Here is a 21269-nt window from a genome sequence, read left to right as displayed (position 1 = left end):
AATAAATAATATCACTCCTGACCACACAGCATATAAAAGTTCAAGTGCTATGTCAAGTAACTTAATGTTACTTTTCAAAATTCAAATATTTTATGATAAAAGTTTTTTAAAGTTTCTCAACAAAAAATTATCAAGACTACTGTCAATGACAAATTATATCCAGTGCAATTACACCCTGTTGTGCTTTAATTTTAGAGGGAGAGATGTGTGTTGTACATGGAACAACTGGATTTGCAAGGTTATTATAAACCATGCTTTAGAGTTCAATTTAGTATAAGGTTTGTCCATTCAGCAGGACTCTGTGTGAACTGGGTTCATGATTTTCACAATGCATTTTCAGTATGTCACTGCAATTTCCTACAATCCACATCTATCAGTACACAAATGTACTATGCAACCATTGACTGTTCTAGTCACTGAGAACTGACAAACAAAATTCTGTAACCTGGACAATCTACAATCATGCAAGTTTCAACTGTAAACTCTTGTAACACTTGTAAGATTTACTGAGTCTTTAAAATCTAAACAAAACATATTGCAGTAAATTGGCCAACCAAATTTCATTTAAACATATTTGTAAATCTCATTAAAAGATCTCTCACAACCAACACAAGCAACCACAAATGAAGATCACATTTTTCAATATACAAAACCTGTGGCTTGCCAAACCAAATCTTTAGAAAAACTATAACTCACGATGTGTTATCTCCATCTCTGGAAGATAGAGAAAGTGCTCGTTGCACATGTTGCCTTCACAGCAGCAGAAAAATACTTCAGGACTGTCTTTCTTTTCTACACAGTCAGTTCTGAAAGAGATTAAAACCAGTTAATTATTTTAAAATGATAAAGATCTTCATGGTTTGGTTCAGGTTATTTAACAAGACTGCCTTCTCCCATCCATTCTAGCCTGCCCTCTTAAGTCATCTGAGGGAACTCTCCTGCAAGTGCTGCCCCAGCTCCAAGTTAGAGGAATGGCAGCACAAGGGTAAGCCTTCTCTGTAGTGGCACCACAATTATGGAACTCCCTTCTAGGGGAATTAAGAACTACCCTCCCTCATGGCTTTTCAGCAAGGGCTCAAAACATTTTTGTTTGGTCAGGTGTTTGGGTTTATATCTGTCACCTGTGTATCTATATGGTGTATTACAGTCCAATCCTGAGCTGCCCGTTGCGCCAGGGCTGCCACAAAAACTGCTGCAAAAACAGCTGCTGTAGCATCCTATGCACAGCAGGGCAGCCACTGGCAGCTCCCTCAGGCAAATGAGACTTTCGTCCTCTTCCCCTGGGTAAGGCTTTGGGCTGCCTTAGAACCAAGAGCCTGTGTCAGGCCCATGGCCCAACACGGAGGCTCTGAATGTGGCGGTGCAGAGCTACGCTGGTTCTGCCTCCCTCCCCCAGCACACCTCCTCCCTGCCCAGCAGAGGATGTGACTACTGAAAAGTGGAGTCTGGCAATCCACCAGTGCTAGCCCAGTGGATTAGCCCAGTGAGCGGGTGCTGAGCTATCTCCAGCAATGGGTTGTTGTTGAGGGTCGAAAATGTGCTTTACAGCATGTTTGTGACATTCACCACTGGAAGTACAAGCTCAGGATTGGGCTCTTATTTTGCTGCTTTACTCTGATATAAATACCTGGCCCCTAATTGTTTTTATTTGTTTTATATATTGTACATTTATTGTTTGGTGAACTCTGTAAGCTGCCTTGGACATTTGGCATAGAAAGGAAGGGATATCATTTTTCTAAATTAATATGACAAATTCTCTGGTACAACATGGGCAATTGAATGCACAGAATTATGGCCATTTTTGCATACATGCTTTAATCACTATTATAATTAATCACAATTAATTATTTAAAGCACAGTTGAACCAAATTTCACAGGGCTCTTTATATTTATTTTACATATAAAATTATTGTAGTGAAATGTGCAACAGTCTTTTTGCCTCTTGAGACAACATCCAAGAGAGGGGAAAAAGTCACCCTCCACTGTGAAATCATTATTCTTCCAGTTTTTGTGTCATATTACTTGACAAGAAGAGGGAGGGGAAAATCTTGCTGTAGATTGCCTCCTCTGAAGTGATGTTGAAATTACTGTGGATCACTGTAGCAAGCACTATTGTTTCAAATCAAGAGTATGGATCAAGTAGCCGCTTTCCAGGTGAATTTTAATATAGCATGAGCTTCCCTATGCCATCAGCTCCTACAATGAAAGTTTATACCAATCAGAACTAGGCTGAAAAAGGTCAACTTGACTCAAACTTTATAAAGTGTTGTATCCAAAGAAAGTTAGCCAGGACTACATTCTACTGAAATGACAAGACTAACTTGTCAAGGCATATTTTTCTTTGGACATAATCCTCTAGTTTGCAAGTGGGGAAATGAACTTTCCTGCTGCCGCCTCAGCACAACAGTCCTCTGTGCCAAGCAAAAATTTGCTTCATGGGGTTCAAAGACCTCCCCAGAGCAGGGAGGCACACGAGAGAGGCACACTGTATGCAGCACACAAGACTGCAGAATCAGGATAGAATGGCGAAAATCACCCTCCACTTGCATGAATAGAAGTGCCTTCTGATCATGGAAGAGAAACTTCAGTAAAACTACGTGGTATTATTTAGCTTTGGTAATTATTCCAAAGGTGGCTTAAAAGTTGTAGGTTCACCTAGAATATTTTCACAGGGATGAATTTCTCTTAGCCATTAATTCTAATAAGGGAAATCAATTCATGTTGAATCTGTGTAAGTCACTTAAATACATTCAGTAAGGTGTATTTAAAATGATAAAAGGCTAGCCTCCCTATGGACTTCCTAGACATCTTTTGTGTGAGTAATGTCTTAGCAAGATAGTGCTTCTGTTGCAAGGAGACATGATTTTTCCAAAAACATGGGAAATTTGCCATCATCATAACTCTCCTAGTCACTTGCCTACATCATTTTTAAGAAAAAAAATTGTCTAATCCATTTTTAGGAAAGGGCTGCCTAACTCCTACAAAATACTTAGGACAGAGAATTGTAGAGATGAACGGGGGGGGGGCGGGGGTAAGGAGGGAATATAAAGTAACAGTAAGCAGCAATTCTACCCTTGCTGGGTATTGTATTTATAACCAAAATGTTAACTACAGTTGAAAAACAAAGCATGTCACACAAATTGCATTCAGTATACTGTTTGGTACAAGTAAAGTTTCTGGAGGCCATGTAGTTTTAATATAATTAAATAAAGTAAGAAAATTCATCTTCTATATTAAGGATGTACACAAAACATGTATAAAAACAGCAGTTGCAACACTTCCTCCTCATGTAAATTTCAATTTCTTCCTGCCTTTTCTCTGTACAAGATATCTCACCAGCAATTCTAATTCTGATTAAGTTGTCAGTTCAGCCTTTCTCCCCTCACTCATCTTTTTTTTTTTTTTTTAAAGAGTACTGGACATTAGCTTTATTCAATTAAACATTCATTCAGCCCACAATCAATTTTCGAAAGGCTATATCTTCTCTTAGGATGGTGGGATCACAACAGTCAAATAGTACAACTGCTTCTGCTATAAGAGAGCTCCACGTTCAACCATGGAAAGAAGTAGGTATGTCTGACAAAAACAGAGTAAATACATTCCCAAGGTGCAACGAGTGCTGCTTTAATGCATGTTTGAAAGCATCTGAAGTTACAAATTAAATGCAATCGTTTAGACAGTTCCATTTGTAGAACTTGAAGACTGGGACATGCATTGAATTATGTCTTATATATTTTTTCCACCATCTTTTTAAAAAAACACTTTAAAAATTAGTATGCAAAACAGAATACAAAAAAGCAGAAATGGTTTGCTTGCCTGTCATAACAGTTAATATCATCCAGCCAGCAACCCTTTTTCACAATTTCAATAGATCCAGAAATATTCTTCCATGTTGCAAAGCAGTGTCGTCTTTTATCCTTATCGCCATTACAAGGCTCAATGCCACTGCGATTTGTGTTTTCCTGTTCCCAATTAGCATTGTAGAAGATGCACTCCTGTGTCTCTGATCTGCCTAGTATGGCTCCTACATGGAATTAAGAGTAATGAAAAATTTAGGCATTGGAAAAGGTTGCAAAATATTCTGAATACTCAAAACAAGACTGCATTAAATTTCTAATGTATAACTTGGGATATAAGCCAATATATATACACTACCAGCCTAAAATGGCATCCAGCACATCCAAAACAAGAATACTTAGACAGCACTTTTCCTATTTCCTATTATTAAATCATGTTTTAAATAAAGCTGATTTTAAAACTATGCGTTTATACAATTGAAATATAACTTTTTATACCATCACAACCTAAACTAAGTAATGATAACCACTGTAACATAAATCTAGAAACAATGCACAAGAATATCATACTTTATAACCAGAAGTTATGCCCAGAATACATTTCATTTTTTTAAAAAAAAATGTTTATAGTCATTTAATGTAATTAGGTGTTGACGAAACAATTGTTTATATTCAGAAACTGGGGGACGGGGCCGCCAGAAATTTTCCACAAGGGGACCCTAGAAAAATGATTTCCACAAGGTTGCAATGCAAAGCCTTGCTGTTAGGATATTACCATTTCTAGATCTTCCTTTAATACTACATATTTTAATTAAACATCATACTACTTAGGATAAATGAGAGTTTAGGTTATTAAATTCTTAGAACTGAATTCCAACTCCCTCTTCTGTAAATGGGAGATACTTCCATCTATGTAGGGTGTGAGAATTATTTTTTTACCAATCTCCCCTAAAACCCTGCAGCCCTCCAAGTACCACACAATCCTCTTTGGGAGGGTCCCCACCAATCCTCTGGTGCAGATTTTCAAGCATATAGGGCACTGCTGAGCTGAGGGCAGAGAACCTTCCCTTCCATACACACTCTTCTCAACCCTTAAAACATATTATTTCTTTCCAGAAACACAACCAATCCTTAGTTAACATGCCTGCTGCTAGAATTTGACATCTCCAGAAGAGATATTCCTAGTAAGTTATTATACATTTGTTTAGGTGTAAGAGGATAAGATACCATCTAAATCAGTGGTATTCAAACTGGGGCATCGCGACACCGCAGCCTGAAGGCCCTGGCCTCTGCCCCCTTAAGGGGCAGGAGCAAGGGGAAGGGGTGGGGCCAGAGGCAACTGAATGGCTGTGTTTTTATGAGCTCTTGAAAGCTCTTGGGAAAGCATGCTATTTCCTCCCCAAAAACCATGGGTCTGAGGAGATCCGAGGATCTGTGATCAGGAGAGATTCGATCCTACAGATGGTATACGGTTTTGGAGAAGAAGGGTCCAGCCAGGGGCTGTTTTTCTCCAAGGGAACCTAGCCATCAATGTTGGTGTTGGTGAGGATTCATCTTGAAACTAAGCTGAAGGCCCCAGGCAGCGAAAGACTTTGGAAAAACTAAGTGAGTGTTATTCTGTTGTGTGTGTCTGGCATTGATTGATTAATTGACTGCCTGATTAAACTTTTGCACGAGGGAAGAAGAGGCAGATTCCCCCCCTCTGAGAAGAGGAAAGAGGGGGGAGGCTTTCTCCGTTCACTTGTTTGCTTGAGTGAGAAGAAGCTTTGGAGGAAATTTGCCGAGATTGTTATGGAAATATGAGAGCAAAACTCTGACTTTACAAATATAAAACTCGCTGGATTACAAATTAATTGTTTTCAAATATAAACTCTGCTTTGGAACCCTCAGTTTCGTTTTCCTGTGGAGATCTTGGAGTGCCTGTGGAGAGGGCTGGAGATCTGCATTTCTTTGTTTTGCAAAAGTGGTTTATTGTTTTGAATTCCTCTCACTATTTCCTGGAACGGAATGTGGTTGATATGGTGACAAATATAAGCAATAGAATCAAAACAACAGAATAAGAAGAATAGAACATTGGGGACATCCAGTGGGTTTAAAAAGACACCGCAAGGTCAAGAACAGGATTTGACAAGTGAAGGAGGACGATACGCTGAGGACATCTAGTGGCGTTAAAAATATTGCAAGGCAAAGGTATATTTGACTGAAAATTTCCTTGTGTTGGTTTTTATGGGTGAACAGTTGATTTCTTGATGATGTGATATATGGGTAACTGATAGTGATATATGGGATATTTGAGTTTTACAGGAAATAAGATGTAAGAAGGAAGAAAAAGGATGACAGGAAAGGGAGCGGAAGTTAGGGGCTCTCCCGCCCTGGAGTCAAGCTTGGGAAAACTAACACAAGAGGAACCGAAAGGGAAAGACTGGAAGCAGACAATACAAGACAATATAGAAAAATTAGTGGTGATGGGACAGCAGCACACAAATCAATTTCTGCAGGTTCAAGCTAGTTCGGATGTTTTAACTGCACAACTAAATGATCTCAGTTTGAAACTGAAAGCTGTTAAAGGTCAAGCAGACGAGAATACACAAAAGATTAGAACATTAGAAGAAAAGACTACAAAAGATCAATCTAGAATACTGGAGATAGAACAGAACCAATATGATGGAGAGGCAACTTTAATGGAAATTCAGATGGAGAGTGCAGTTCGAGTGGTGAGAATACAAAATGTACCAGAACAGAAAGGGGAAGATACACGACGTCTGATTGGTGATTTAATATCAGAGTGGATCGACACACCAACAGAGGAAATACTCATGGATCTGGATTCAGCGAGAAGAGTGAGCACTTTCTATCTAAGAAAACATGAACTACCAAGAGAAATCCATCAGAAATTTTTACAGAGATAAAATATTAAAGATCTCACAGGAAAAGGAATGGATGGTGGAGGGTAGCAAAGTGAAAATTCTGAGACATGTCCCATGGAGAGTGAGAAAGAAGAGAAAAGAATATGAAGAGCTAGGAAAATTTTTAAGAGGAAAGTAAATACCATATAGATGGCTCCTCCCAGAAGGTATGTATTTTCAATTCCAGTCACAGAGATATAATATAAATTCAACAATGAAAGCAGAGAATTTTTTTGAGTACAGTGATGAAAGATGAGATGAGAAATGAAGAAATCGAGGAACTGAGAAGAAAAGAAGACTAGAAAGTATAGAAATGAAGCTGGAAGAAAAGAAATCAGATGATTCAGAGATAACTGAGGAATCAGAAAAGGAAGAAACTAGAGGGGCAAGGAGGCATTCACCGATAGCAACAAGAAGACGACAAAAAGAGGTGAATAGTAAAAAGAAACATGATGGTTAAGGGAGGATGGAGTATTTACTCTGTCAACATAAATGACTTAAATTCACCACAAAAACGAAAGTCTTCCTTCAATTGTAAAAGTTAAATATGGATAGGTCATAATATTACATTAGAACAATGGAAATAGATTTGGAAATAAGGACATAAGAATAGCCCCACTGGATCAGGCTATAGGCCCATCTAGTTGAGCTTCCTGTATCTCACAGTGGCCCACCAAATGCCTCAGGGAGCACACCAGATAACAAGAGACCTCATTCTGGTGTCCTCCCTTGCATCTGGCATTCTGACATAGCCCATTTCTAAAATCAGGAGGTTGTACATGCACATCATGGCTTGTAACCTGTAATGGATTTTTCCTCCAGAAACTTCTCCAACCCCCTTTTAAAGGCATCCAGGCCAGACGCCATCACCACATCCTGCAGCAAGGAGTTCCACAGACCGACCACACGCTGAGTAAAGAAATATTTTCTTTTGTCTGTCCTAACTCTCCGAACACTCAATTTTAACGGATGTCCCCTGGTTCTGGTGTTATGTGAGAGTGTAAAGAGCATCTCTATCCACTCAGTCCATCCCCTGCATAATTTTGTATGTCTCAATCATGTCCCCCCTCAGGCGCCTCTTTTCTAGGCTGAAGAGGCCCAAACGCCACAGCTTTTCCTCATAAGGAAGGTGCCCCAGCCCCGTAATCATCTTAGTCACTCTCTTTTGCACCTTTTCCATTTCCACTATGTCTTTTTTGAGATGTGGCGACCAGAAATGAACACAATACTCCAGGTGTGGCCTTACCATCGATTTGTACAACGGCATTATAATATTAGCCGTTTTGTTCTCAATACTTTTTCTAATGATCTCAAGCATAGAATTGGCCTTCTTCACTGCCGCCACACATTGGGTCGACACTTTCATCAACCTGTCCACCACCACCCCAAGATCTCTCTCCTGATCTGTCACAGATAGCTCAGAACCCATTAGCCTATATGTGAAGTTTGGATTTTTTGCCCCAGTGTGCATGACTTTACACTTACTGACATTGCAACGCATCTGCCATTTTGCTGCCCATTCTGCCAGTGTGAAGAGATCCTTCTGGAGCTCTTCACAATCACTTCTGGTCTTCACCAGTCGGAAAAGTTTGGTGTCGTCCGCAAACTTTGCCACCTCACTGCTCAACCCTGTCTCCAGGTCATTTATGAAGATGTTGAAAAGCACGTTGAAGGACAGATCCTTGGGGCACACCGCTTTTCACTTCTCTTCATTGTGAAAATTGCCCATTGACACCCACTCTCTGTTTCCTGGTCTTCAACCAGGTCTCAGTCCATGACAGGGCCTGTCCTCTAATTCCCTGACTGTGGAGTTTTTTCAGTAGCCTTTGGTGAGGGACTGTGTCGAACACCTTCTGAAAGTCCAGATATATAATGTCCACGGGTTCTCCCGCATCCACATGCCTGTGGACCTTTTCAAAGAATTCTAAAAGGTTTGTGAGGCAAGACTTACCCTTACAGAAGCCATGCTGATTCTCTCTCAGCAAGGCTTGTTCATCTATGTGTTCTGAAATCCTATCTTTGATGAGGCCATCTTACACCATCTTACCCGGTATAGATGTTAGGCTGACCAGCCTATAGTTTCCCGAGTCCCCCCTCTTTCCCTTTTTAAAGATAGGCGTGACATTTGCTATCCTCCAGTCTTCTGGCACCGTGGCCGTTTTGAGGGACAAGTTGCATATCTTAGTCAAGAGATCAGCAACTTCATTTTTCAATTCCTTAATAACTCTTGGGTGGATGCCATCAGGGCCCGGTGACTTATTGATCTTTAATTTATCAATGAGGTCTGAAACATCTTCTCTTTCAACCTCTATCTGACTTAATTCCTCAGTCAGGAGGGGCCGTTCGGGCAGCAGTATCTGCTCGAGGTCTTCTGCCGTGAAGACAGATGCAAAGAACTCATTTAATTTCTTCTGCCATCTCTAAGTCTCCTTTTATCTCCCTTTTCCCTCCCTCACCATCCAGAGGGCAAACCGCTTCTCTGGCGGGTTTCCTGCTTCTAACATATTTGAAGAAGCTTTTAATATTCCTCTTAATGTTGCTGGTCATGCATTCCTCATAGTCTCGCTTGGCCTCCCATATCACCTTCTTACATTTCTTTTGCCACAGTTTATGTTCCTTTTTATTCTCCTCATTAGGGCAAGACTTCCATTTACGGAAGGAAGCTTCCTTGCCCTTTACAGCCTCTCTAACTTGGCTCGTTAGCCATGCGGGCACCCTCCTGGCTTTAGTGGAACCCTTCTTTCTTTGTGGTATACACCTCTGCTGGGCCTCTATTACTGTTGTTTTAAGCAGCCTCCATGTACTCTGGAGAGAGTGAACTCTTTTTACCTTCCCTTTCAACCTCCTTCTAACCAGCCTCCTCATTTGAGGCAAGTCCGTCCTTCGGAAGTCAAGGGTTTTTGTGAGAGATTTGCCCGGTATTCTTCCCCCGACGTGCACGTCGAAACGGATCGCAGCATGATCACAGTTGTCCAATGGCTCTGTAACATTGACATCTCTAACCAGGTCCTGTGTACCGCACAATATTAAATCCAGAGTCACCTGTCCTCTGGTGGGCTCCATGACTAGCTGCTTTAAGGCACAGTCATTTAGCACCTCAAGGAATCCGGTCTCCTTTTCGTGGCCAGAACACAAATTGACCCAGTCAATATGAGGATAATTGAAGTCCCCCATGATTACAACCTTGTCCCCCCCTTATAATACAAAATATAATACAAAATTTACTAGAGCAACAAATTTTAAAGAACATGTATATAAAATGTTTTATAGATGGTACATGACACCAGTAAAACTGGTAAAAATGAATCAGCTCAGATCAAAAAATCGTTGGTAGTGTAAATGTGTAGAAGGGACATTTTATTATAAATGGCGGACATGTAAAAAAATGCAAGTATATTGAAAAATGGTAAGGAATGCAATACAAGAGATGGTTGGATTTACGATATCGCTGAAACCAGTTATTTTTGCTTAATATTACCTTAGATATTATAGATAAAGAAAATGATGTGTACTTAGTTATGATAATAACTGCTGCAAGGATTTTATATGTTAGATACTGGAAAGATATTAAAATTTCAATGAAAGATGAATTAATAGAGCAAATAATGAATGTGGCGGAAATGGATAGGCTTACAGAGATTTTGGATCAATAGTGTAAACCGACACAGATAGAGCAAAGGAGACCATTTTATGCTGGGTTGAAAATGAAGTTGTAGATGTATAAGATAGGGCATTTAGATGAAAATATTGTATGCATGATATATTATACAGGATATGATATGATAGACAAATGATATTAAGAGGCTAAACTAGAAGAGGAACAAGATTAGAAGATATGTATTGATTGATTCGATATATTGATATATGATTGCTTGCACCCTCCAGTGGTGTGTTTGTGTTTTTTTTGTGTGGGGGTATTGTGTATTGAGTTTGTGTTTATTATGTGTTTGTTTATATTTGTTTTTATTTTGGAAAATAATAAAAAAAATTTTTTAAAGGAGCAGGGGCAAGGCAGTGACGCAAACCCCAGGATTGTGTCACTCAGGGGGCTGTAGGGACTGGGATGGGCTCCCCAGTCCCTGCAGCAGCCTTACTGGGGTGCGGAGAGCCATGCGCAAGCATCTGCAGGGCTCCCCAAGTGAAAGGAGTGATCACACTTAGCCTCCACAAAACTGGAAGTGGAAGCGTGATCCTGGGGATCGCATTGCTGCCTTCTCCCCAACCCCGCTGTCTCCCTCCCCTCCCCTGCAAGCACTTCCTGCGGTTTTCAAACTCCCTGAGAGTTTGAAAGATATAATTAATACACTAAGAGTGTGTATGGAAAGGAAGGTTCACTGCCCTTATCTCAGCAGTGCCCTATATGCCTGAAAATCTTCACCAGAGGATTGATGGGGACCCTCCCAAAGAGGACTGTGTGGTACTTGGAGGGCTGCAGGGTTTTAGGGGCAGATTTATCTTGCTAGTTATCAGACCTTGGAATGGAAGGAGATGGTGTTGGAGGGCTCTTGCCCAAAATCTCACACATGATATTACTTCTTGGCATGAAGTTTACATTCCTGGAAGTTGCACTATCATGAGGACTATCATCACTGATAGTTGCACTATCATCAGTCAGAGGAGACTTCAGAATCAAGATGAGGCCAATGATCTTGCATCCCACATAGACAAAGCACAGAAACCTCTGATGGGAAGGTTACTCCACCCTTGGTGAAAGATACTGTCTTTGTAAATTAAGAGTGTATTAATTTCAAACCCTCTCCCACCTTCCCAACAAAATACCTGCCAAGAACGCTGACGTATATGCTAATATTCCTAATGGACAAGTGGCCACGGGCTTTAAGGCCAGTCTAGGGAGGATCTTTTAGACAAGGCAGAAGTCCCTGATAGGGGGGGACCAGCATTCCTTTAGGGGGGGGGGTTAGGAAGCCTAATCACAGTGGTCCAAAGCCCAGTACAATGTTCCTCTTTGTCCTTTACCAAAGTTTGCCTCTGGGAAAGGCACAGGAGCTGCCATAGGCAACACCAAGGGAAAAAGTCCCTGAAGCACAATTAAATAAAAAGGAACATTGTTGGTGCAATAACTGAGGCTTAGTTGGAGTCAAGCAAAAATTCTGTTGCCTGCTAGCCATGCAAAGTCAGCCTGGGGAGCAGGGGAGCTTCTCACATGCCAAGACTGAGGCACCTTGGAACCACTGGAGAATTGTGGATTATTCAAATATGTTGTGTGTATTACTTGTAGCCATTTAGTTAACAGTGCTTCTAATATTACTCACACGCCTGTACATCTTACTTGTCCAATTCAATAGTTTGGAAAGTTTCTTCAATAAGTTACATAGGTTTTTGATTTTTGTTAAAACTACAAAATGCTATAAAAAGGTATAATTCATAGCTTGTTTAGGTGGGTGCAACATGTCTGCTTTTCAGGTTAAAAATATCACAAGACAGCCTACAGTAGTATCAAACAACCCCTTCCCCCCAAAAACCAAACAAGCAGTCATTAAAATATCAGACTAAATCTGTAACAGAAAGCCTTGCGGAATATATAGTTTTGAAACCATAGCAATGCCACAGTGGCCTCATGCATGAGTTTGTCAACTCATTAAAACAGCACGTAAAAAGTAAACATGATTACTTGGAAATCCTGCCAAGTTTGGAACAAGTCAACTAAATTACTGCAGAGATGCAGTTCCAGACTACTCCTAATCAGCTGCCTGACAGCTCTGCTAATGAAAAATAAAGATTCAATACTTGTAAAACAGCATTTTTTAAATTCCTTTTCACCAATACTAATTTTCATCAATAATTACTGATAAAAGCAACTAGTATCCCTAAATTAATGCATCTAATGGGCCTCCAAAATGCTAACAGATTTTACAGCTTCTCTCAGGTGCTCTTTCATCTCTGATGTGATTGAGCTATAAAATGTCCTTGGCCTTTGCACTAATTGGCAGAGGCAATGATAGCGAAGAGGGTTTTCACAATGCTTCTGTGACTTGCAGGCTTGATTATAACATGGTGCCACTTTTTAAATCCAGTTTGAAACTACAGTTACTACAAAATGCAACTGCTGACCACCATGAGCATCTTAAGAGAAGTGAACATATTCAACCTATGTTATAGGAATTGACTGCCATCATTCTCCAATACAAAATGCTAGTTTTAACTTTGGGGTACTGCCTCTCCATGTGTTACTCTCCAAGTTACTGAAAATCTCTGAATCAAGGCTCTGTTTCTCAATCAATCAATCAATGCTAGAAGGTAAAACTGCAGCTGCCAGAGGCAGGGTCTTTACATAGTAGTGATCCAGAGACTCTTTTTTCCACAGTTACAATTCTTAAGATTTCTTAGAATTTTTAGATGATCAGAATTTTTGTCACTTCACTTTTGTAAGTCTGATCACTGTTCTCCTTGCTTTTATGGTTCCTTTATTTCTGATTTCAATGTTTAATTTTTTTTGTAATCTGCTTTAAACTAGAAAAAGCCTATAACGATTTTAAGAAGTTTTTTTACATTTATTTTATTTTAAGAAATTTATACCTCACCTTTCCATGTTGAACAAATGCCCAAGGTGGCTTACAAATCTTTAGAATCAAGTACAGAGAAGCAAGTAGAGTATCAACAAGTACAAAGGACCATTACAGCCAATTCCCTTCATAAAATACATGGCATCTCAATTGGTGTCTGACCAATTTACAATACATTTTTCACAGATAAACTTCCATTGTTTATTCATGCTCTGATGCATCTGCAGTATAGCAAAAAGAACTGACAACCAATGTCAAATTATCTTGGATAGTTTCAGTTGCTGTTACTCAAGGACAGATAACACACCCCCATAGACCATAGTTATCATAAGATTCCTTGACTTTTGTCCTTCTTGGCTGGTCAAGCTGGGAGGAACTGGGCAATCTAATAATTATGTTTATTGCAGCTCTGACCAGAAGTATTAAGCCTATAGGGTTAAGAGGGTGGTAATTAACTGTGCCCTTAGAAAAGCCTCAGTGGACAAGATGAATCACAACTAGAAGCCAATCTTCTACTGTCCATTTTTGAGGTAAAGAAATGGTTGAGGTAAAATGTTTAATTCTAAATGTTTTATTGCATTTATTTGATGCCAGAACGATCCATACTATGAATGTAAAAAGGAAGGAGTTTTTTATTTATCCATCGTATTTTTATACCATCCTTACCCCAAGAAGCTCAGGGTGGTGTACATGGTTCCTTCTCTCCTTTTGTCCTCACTACCTGTGAGGTAGGTTAGGGTGAAAGATAGTGACTGGCCCACATTCATCCAGGAAGCTTCATGGCTGAGCAGGGGTTTTTCAGGTCTAAGTCTAAATGAGAACTACGACACCATCCTGGCTGTTAGCATTCAGTATATGCAGAGTTTTCCCTCTGAAGTCAGATTTTCGACACTGGCTTGATTAATATGTAAAGCTGAGTCAATCTTTGCTAAAAGGCAATGCACTTTCTCAAAACTACTTCAGCTGGATGAAACCTGATGAACAGAGAGTCCAACTGTAGAACACACAGTTCACTGACCCGCCAATGCTGAAGCAAGTGCTTTCATAAAACCTTGACTAGAGAGTGAGAAAGAGCAGGTTCACAATAGCCATATAATCAAATGGCTTGTCCACAAATAGGACATTATCTAGGACAAACTCCACGATGGAACTGGAAGTTTGAGAGATTAGTTAGATCTTTGAAGAACTTTCCGTCTAAGGCAGTGTTTCTCAAACTGTGGGTCAGGACCCATTAGGTGGGTCTTGAGCCAATTTCAGGTGGGTTCCCATTCATTTCAATATTTTATTTTTAATATATTAGACTTGATGCTACCATGGCATGTGACTGCATTTAGGGAAACATTACAGATCTGTACTTTTAACAAGCTACTATGTACATTCTTTTAACGATGATAGTAAATGGGACTTACTCCTGGGTAAGTGTGGGTAGGATTGCAGCCTAGGATTGTTAAAAATTTTCCTGCTTCATAATGTCACTTCTGGTCATGAATTCACTTCCAGTGGGTCCTGACAGATTCTCATTCTAAAAAGTGGGTCCCGGTGCTAAATATGTGAGAACCACTGGTCTAAGGAGTTCAAAAAAAGGACAAGTGCATTATCTATAGCTGGATAAAAGGCAGAGATGACAACAAAAAAAATTCTCAAGGAAGATAAGTCCAGAGACTTATAGTGAAAGCCACAATCAAGTATGCTTTGAAAAGAGGTATTTTGTAAACAGATGTGGTTAGACACTGCTGAAGTATTTTCACATTGCCAAGTAATTCTTACAAGTTAAAGGCTCCTTCACACCATCAGATTCAGAGTCTGGAGGCCATGACATAGTAATCAACCTCAATGAATTTAAATGAATCAGAAGGTAAGGGGTATCTATCTTACACCATCATCAATAAAGTCATGAAACAGATTTGCCTTGGCCATCAGTGTGCATTCCATACTAAATTTCTTTATCCTGATGAACACCCAGGTAATTAGAGAGAAAAACAGTTGGGAAACTGAGCTCTCCATGCACCTCGACAGCATTTTCCTCTCTTACCCATCTTGGTCTCCCACTTACACCGTGGTGCTCCTTGCCTTCCGAGGCCTACTTCCATCTTTCCCTTCCAGAGTCTCGGCAGAAGCAGTGCTGCTGAAAGGGTGGGCCTGGGAGAGCCCAACCACAAGAGGGCAAATAAAGAGTTTCCAGGGGCCACATCCAGCACACAAGTCTTATGCCTTGTGGACACAGTCTTATGCCAGAAAGGTGGACACAGGAAGCAGTCTCTACCCTGTGTCCCACATTCAAAACTGAAGGAAGCATTGTTGTTGCGCTTCTCTGCCCCTCTTCTTTCAGTTGACTTGGTAGGAGTGAAGGGGCAGAGAAATGCAGCAGCACAGGCACAGTAACCACAGAGTTGGAAAAGGACAAAGAGGAAAGAAAAGGCAGCATGATTGCACCATTCCTTCCTGGTTGGGGAAATTACTAAACAACTGACTGATGGATCTGCCTGCTTCACAATACTACCCTATTATAGTCTTTGGAGTGCAGCAGCTGCCAGTAAGAAGCTGCTGAGTACAATGAGGAAGACTGAGAAAGTATGTCTGAGTGACAGAGACAGTGTACATGGAAGGCTGCAGAAGAGAGAATGCTATTTTAATCTTCCTTACTTGCAAGGTTGCCCAATAAAGTTGGGGTGCATGAACCCCACAGCAGTAGCAGCACTTCTTTTGATCTTCTTTTGACTTCACAAGCCAATTATACATAGCTGCAGCATGGGGGAAGATTTAAATTGTTTTCCTGACGTCATTTCCTCCCAGATGTTTTCAGGGGTAACACTGTGGTGGGGTAAATCTATCTAAAACAGTGGTTCCCAAAAGTCCTCCTTAGGAGGACAGAACCACCTAAGTGCTTGCTGGGGCAGGAGAATTGCAGCAAAGTGATCCCTTGGATCATGCTAGTGCTAGGGAAAGAAGTGTTCTGGGGAGCACTGCGGAGATGTCTGTGGTGCTCCCCACATCCCCCTGGACTCTGTTGCTGGTTTCAGGTAAAGCCAGAAATCCCCCTTTCCCAAGCAGCAGTGTGATCTTGGGGATCACATTGCTGCAATCCCCCTGCCTCTGCAGGGGCCAGGCCTAAGTGCTTCCCTGGCTGGTGGGTCACGACCCATTGCTGGCATCCTGCAGTCTCAGAAGACTAGGGTATCGCGCTCTGAATGGTGGTTCTGGAACAGAGCTTCCTCTCCAGTGCACGAAGCCTGGGTAAAGTAGATATGGAGGATAGACTGTTTCCCATGCAGCAAATCCCCTCTCTCCACATCACTGAAATGGTCCAATGGAAAAGCAGAGGCCAATACAGTTGGTTCCAGCAGCATCGCAGGAGTTGCCAAACGTGACTGTGTTCAGCCATGAACTGCCTCAGGGACTCCGGCTCCGGATTTTGCCTCGAGGTTGACTCCTGAAGCCTTTTCCATAAATGGATGTAGCCACAAGGCAGTGGAGTTTGGGATCAGAGTTTTCCTTCTCTCAGATGAGCTGCCTTCCCAGGCTAACAAGTCCCATCTACCCAGTGGCTGTCTAGTCGTCTCTTACGACAAGTACAGCCAAACTGAGGGCCTATTCTTATCCCCAGCCCCCAGGGGAAAGGGAAAGCCCCCAGGGTCATGACCCACCAGTTTGGGAACTACTGGTCTAAAATATTTGATACGGGATGGACTAGCTACTAAAAAGAATCAGGGGGCGGGGAGGAAACATTTCCTTTCTGAATGGAACTCAGCAGTTGCAGGGATATGTTTGACATTTCTCCAAAAAAAGAGTTCAGTTTAGGATTGAGGAAAAAGGAATTGCATCTCCTGTATATGGAGGCAGGAAGATTAGCTCCTAGAAGCAGTATTTGGTTTGGAGAAACAGTAGAAATGCCAGCTTTTGGGCAAAATCAGCCAACAGCAATGGTTTTTCCATCTCCCTTGTACACGACAATCCTTTTGTTAGTCATACACATAAAAATCCATATTGTGGCTTCCATCTAGGATAATGAACTACTGAACTCAGTAGTGAGTCTGTTTTCAGAAAGCCCACAGACACAGGCTTCTTAGAGCTTCCCATCATCAAGAATTCTGCCTAGGATAAGGAGCGCTTGCCCCTCTTGCTCACTGTAGATGGCAATCACAGTTGCACCTGAGGGGTTTCCAGACCTAGACTATCCTTCTCATTATGCCATAGTCTTTTGTGCAGCAAAAGCTCTCAAACTACTGATGAGTTGGAGGTGGGGCTCTTCACACACACCATTGTTAATACAAAGTATCTGTAGCATTGACTGCTTTCAGCAATGGAATATTCAGCAAACACATATGATTGAGGAACAAGATAGTAAGTGCTGCAGGGTCCACTGGAAGGACATTATGAAAGTCCTCTAAAATATCAATATTTCCTCTAAGATTTACACATAAATTAATAGTATAAAAAGTAAGTAAACTTTATTTTACATTTTTAAAGTAAGTGCCCCAAATTGAAACCTCAAAACAATTATAACAAGTACATTAAAACAAGCAAAAAACACTACCAAAAGAAGTAGCAACAGAGCAACCAATCTAACAAAGCAACAAAATCACAGTGTGTTGGCTTCACTTGGAGGTGAAGTGAAGGACATGCAGCTCCCCATCAACAACTGCAGGTATTGTGGACATGCGAAGGGTCCAAGGGCATGACCTGTCTGCCTTGCCAAGCCAAGGAGACCCTAACCACCCACTAAATGCGAACGGCTCCAGCTGCTGGGGATTGTGGGTGGCCAAGCAGTCTGAGGGCCCAATTTGTCAGCTTCACCTGGAGACACCAAGTAGAAGTGGCAACGTGGTGAAGGGGAGATCCCACTCCCCCCAAATGTCAACGGTTACAACTACTGGGGACTGTGGGTAGCTGAGTGAAAGTTGCTTAAAAATATGGCTTGATGTGGGAATGTAAGAAGGAAGGGTCTGGAAGAGCAAAAAATAATTGTTGCAAATTCTTGATGGAGGTAACATCTTCCTGTTCCACATAGACCTAGCAAAGTGAGTCTCCACCCAAAATATGTCTGTGAAGTTACTTCCCAGACTTCATAGCTTGATCCAGTGTGAAAAAATCTGAGCCTTATTACATCAGGGACTCAACTGTTAATCCCCATCTGCAACATAGGACCTCCTTCTGAATTATTTTCTCCAAGTGACAGCCATCTTTTTGCTTAAGATGCAGATGCAAAAAGTCTTGTATATTTAATACAAGATTAATATTTAATAGTTGTGTTAAAGAGTGAGATTTGCCAAGTGCACCTTCTCAAGCAACAGAGACAAATTCTGCACCTCCAGAAATCACCTCTGCCACACAACAATTAGAAGTTCCCTTGTTCTCTTTCTATCTGGTACTTCTCTTTCTATTCTTTAGATGGTTTAAAAAAAATTTGAAAGCCAAACAAAAGTAAATGGTGGTATTGTTGATGCCACTAACCAGCAACAGGTACAACTTTCTTTCACGCCTCATTATGAGAAACAGATCAGGTTTTTTGTAAATAAAGTAATAGACATATTTTAATTTACAAGTAATATTTTTTCTAGAGTGCCTTTTGTTTGGTCTCATAAAACTAGGTGGGTTTTAATGGAGTGTAATTTTAAAAAGTGGGTCCTGGTGCTAAGAAATTCAGGAACCAATGCAATAGCAGAAATGAGAAATGATGGGAAGGGTGACATTGCACATAATTATAACAGTGAGTTCAGTGGACTGGTCAAAATGTGTGGTAAGCCAACGTGACGCGCTACACTCCCAAGCTTTTTGGACAGGGGAATTAAAGATAAACATTAACATTAGGCTGAAAATGTATTATTTATATGGGTACACCCCACAAGTTTTCAGAAGTAAAGAAGAACCAAAAAGTTAAGTTATTCCCTTGAATTACACCCCAAATGGTAACTGACAGGTTTAACTGAAAATGCTACTATGGTGTATGCCTATCCATATGCAAGTAATAAGAGTGGTTTTAATGAACCCAAAACTACCCTAAAAAATATTCACAGCTAACCTTTAAAGGCTTGTTCTGATGTTTTAATTATTAAAATGTGTATTGTTTTCAATTATTTTAGTGTTTTGCATTATAATTTGCCTTGAGGACCCCTTCAGGGGCTGAAATGGGGGGGGAATACAGCTTTAAAATATAAGACAAGAAAACTTCATTTGGCTGTGAAGAGATGCAACCACATACTACAAGTATAAAGAACCAGAAGGATCTAAGATAAAATTCAGATGTACATTTCTGAAGAATTTCATGAAACATAGGTAGCCATGATGGCTCATTACCAAAAAAAAATCTAGAAGCTATAAGCTGTTCATATTTTTATTAGGACCAACATAAATTATAAGTCTTGAGCACAAGCTTTTGTGTTTTAAAGAACTGTATCAGGCTGATGTTAAATAAAACAAAAAGGGAGGGAAGGGAGAGAGAGGATGGACATGGTGCAACAGTCCAAAGTATGAAATCATAAAGCCTTAAAATGGAGTGCCACACACTGATTTCAGCATACACTAATGGTCACTGGAACAGTAATGTGACAATAATACATTACTTCAATCAGGATTTTATGCTCCCTTTTATGGACTTTTATTTAAGATATTTTAAGGCTACTTTTCTATTTTAATTTTTTTAATACACAAAGCAGCACAAAGCACTACGATACACACAGTTAGCAAAGCCATAGCAGTTTAATTCAACACTAAAATTTGTTTCTAAAAGATGTGGAACAGAAGTCTTCACATGTAAAAGTCAATATCGTAGACAGCAAGAGAACCTCACTTGGAACAGAATTCTGCAAGTAGAGCACCACAAACAAGATGTCCATCTGCGCATGGGCAACCTGCCTCACTCCAAAACTGGGTGCTTCTAAAGGAGGGTCTCCAAAGCAGATGATGCTGCATAGGAAGGAAATTAGGAATAGGCATTCTTTCAGGTAGTCCCCACCCTTTAAAAGTTAAAAGTGTTTCTGCTAATTGTATTTTATCACAGACCAATAACTAGTGCAGTCAATTAAGCATGAGCAGAACACCTTTCTGGTAACTAGTTCTGGTTGGTACAGAATATAGCTACTAAGTTTCAGAAACGGCAATTTCTGAACAGTATTCAAAGGTAGTCCTCACATACAATCAATTACAGGAATAAATCATAGATAAAAATCCTTGCTGGATCAGGTCAAAGAACCATCTAACACAACATCGCATTTCCCACAGTAATCCACCAGCTGGAACCTCACCAACAGATGAGAAAGCACACTTCTCTTCCATTACTGCCCCTGCAAGAGGTATCCAGAGGCTAAATGCCACTGAACCTAGTGATTGAGCACAGTTGTCCTTACTAGTAATCAGGAACAGATGTGCCTTCCATGAATTTGTCCAACCCCTTTTAAAGTGTTCCAAGTTACTGGGCATCTCCATAGCTTGTAGCAATGAAGTCCACAGGCTGATTATACAATGTGTGTAACACCACCTTCTTTTGTCCATCTCAAATCTCTGACCAAACAGTTTCAATGAATAAGCTCTTGGTTCTATAAGTGAGGAAGGGCGAAACACTTCTCTATCCACAATTTTATAAGTCTCATTTCAAGTCCTCCCTTTGTTGTCTTTGTTTTTCCCAAGCAAACGCACTCCAAAAGCTGTAGCTTTTCCTCATCAGGAATCATTGGATAAATTTGGTTGCCCTCTTCTGCAACTTTTCCAGCTCACATCATCCTTCTTAAGGTATGGCAACCAGAGCCACAACACAGCTTTCTATGGGACAAAATATTCACATTCTTGATCCCTTTCCTAATGACCCTTACCACGGAATCTGCCTGATTCATTGCCACCTCAGTGTGGGTTGTCATTTTTGCTAAGCTACCTAGCATGAGCAAGACCTCTTCCCTGGTTTGTCACAGATATCCTCAGTGCATATGCGTAGTTGAGATTTTTTGTGCCAATTTGCAGCACTTAAAAATTATTTACACTGAACTGCATTTGCTATTTAGTTATTCACTCTTGTCAGTTTGGGGAGGTTGTTCTGGAACACCTCATAATCA

The 21269-nt window shown here is 40.6% G+C and overlaps 1 protein-coding gene across 1 annotated transcript in view; it reads right to left on the bottom strand.

The window, feature by feature from the left end:
• The window catches only part of ACVR2A (activin A receptor type 2A), an 85541-nt gene that overhangs the window by 33181 nt on the left and 31091 nt on the right, over positions 1–21269 (bottom strand). Inside the window, exons 2-3 of the mRNA XM_066611940.1 lie at positions 3817–4024; positions 697–806 (exon numbers count right to left, since the gene is read on the bottom strand). Of these exons, the coding sequence (XP_066468037.1) occupies positions 697–806; positions 3817–4024 (318 nt within the window). The remainder of the gene's footprint in view (positions 1–696; positions 807–3816; positions 4025–21269) is intronic.

The sequence above is a fragment of the Tiliqua scincoides genome, chromosome 1, assembly GCF_035046505.1.
Source record: "Tiliqua scincoides isolate rTilSci1 chromosome 1, rTilSci1.hap2, whole genome shotgun sequence".
Lineage (NCBI taxonomy): Eukaryota > Metazoa > Chordata > Lepidosauria > Squamata > Scincidae > Tiliqua > Tiliqua scincoides.
Note: the sequence above shows the minus strand (reverse complement) of the source record. Positions and strands in the feature narration are given on the sequence as shown.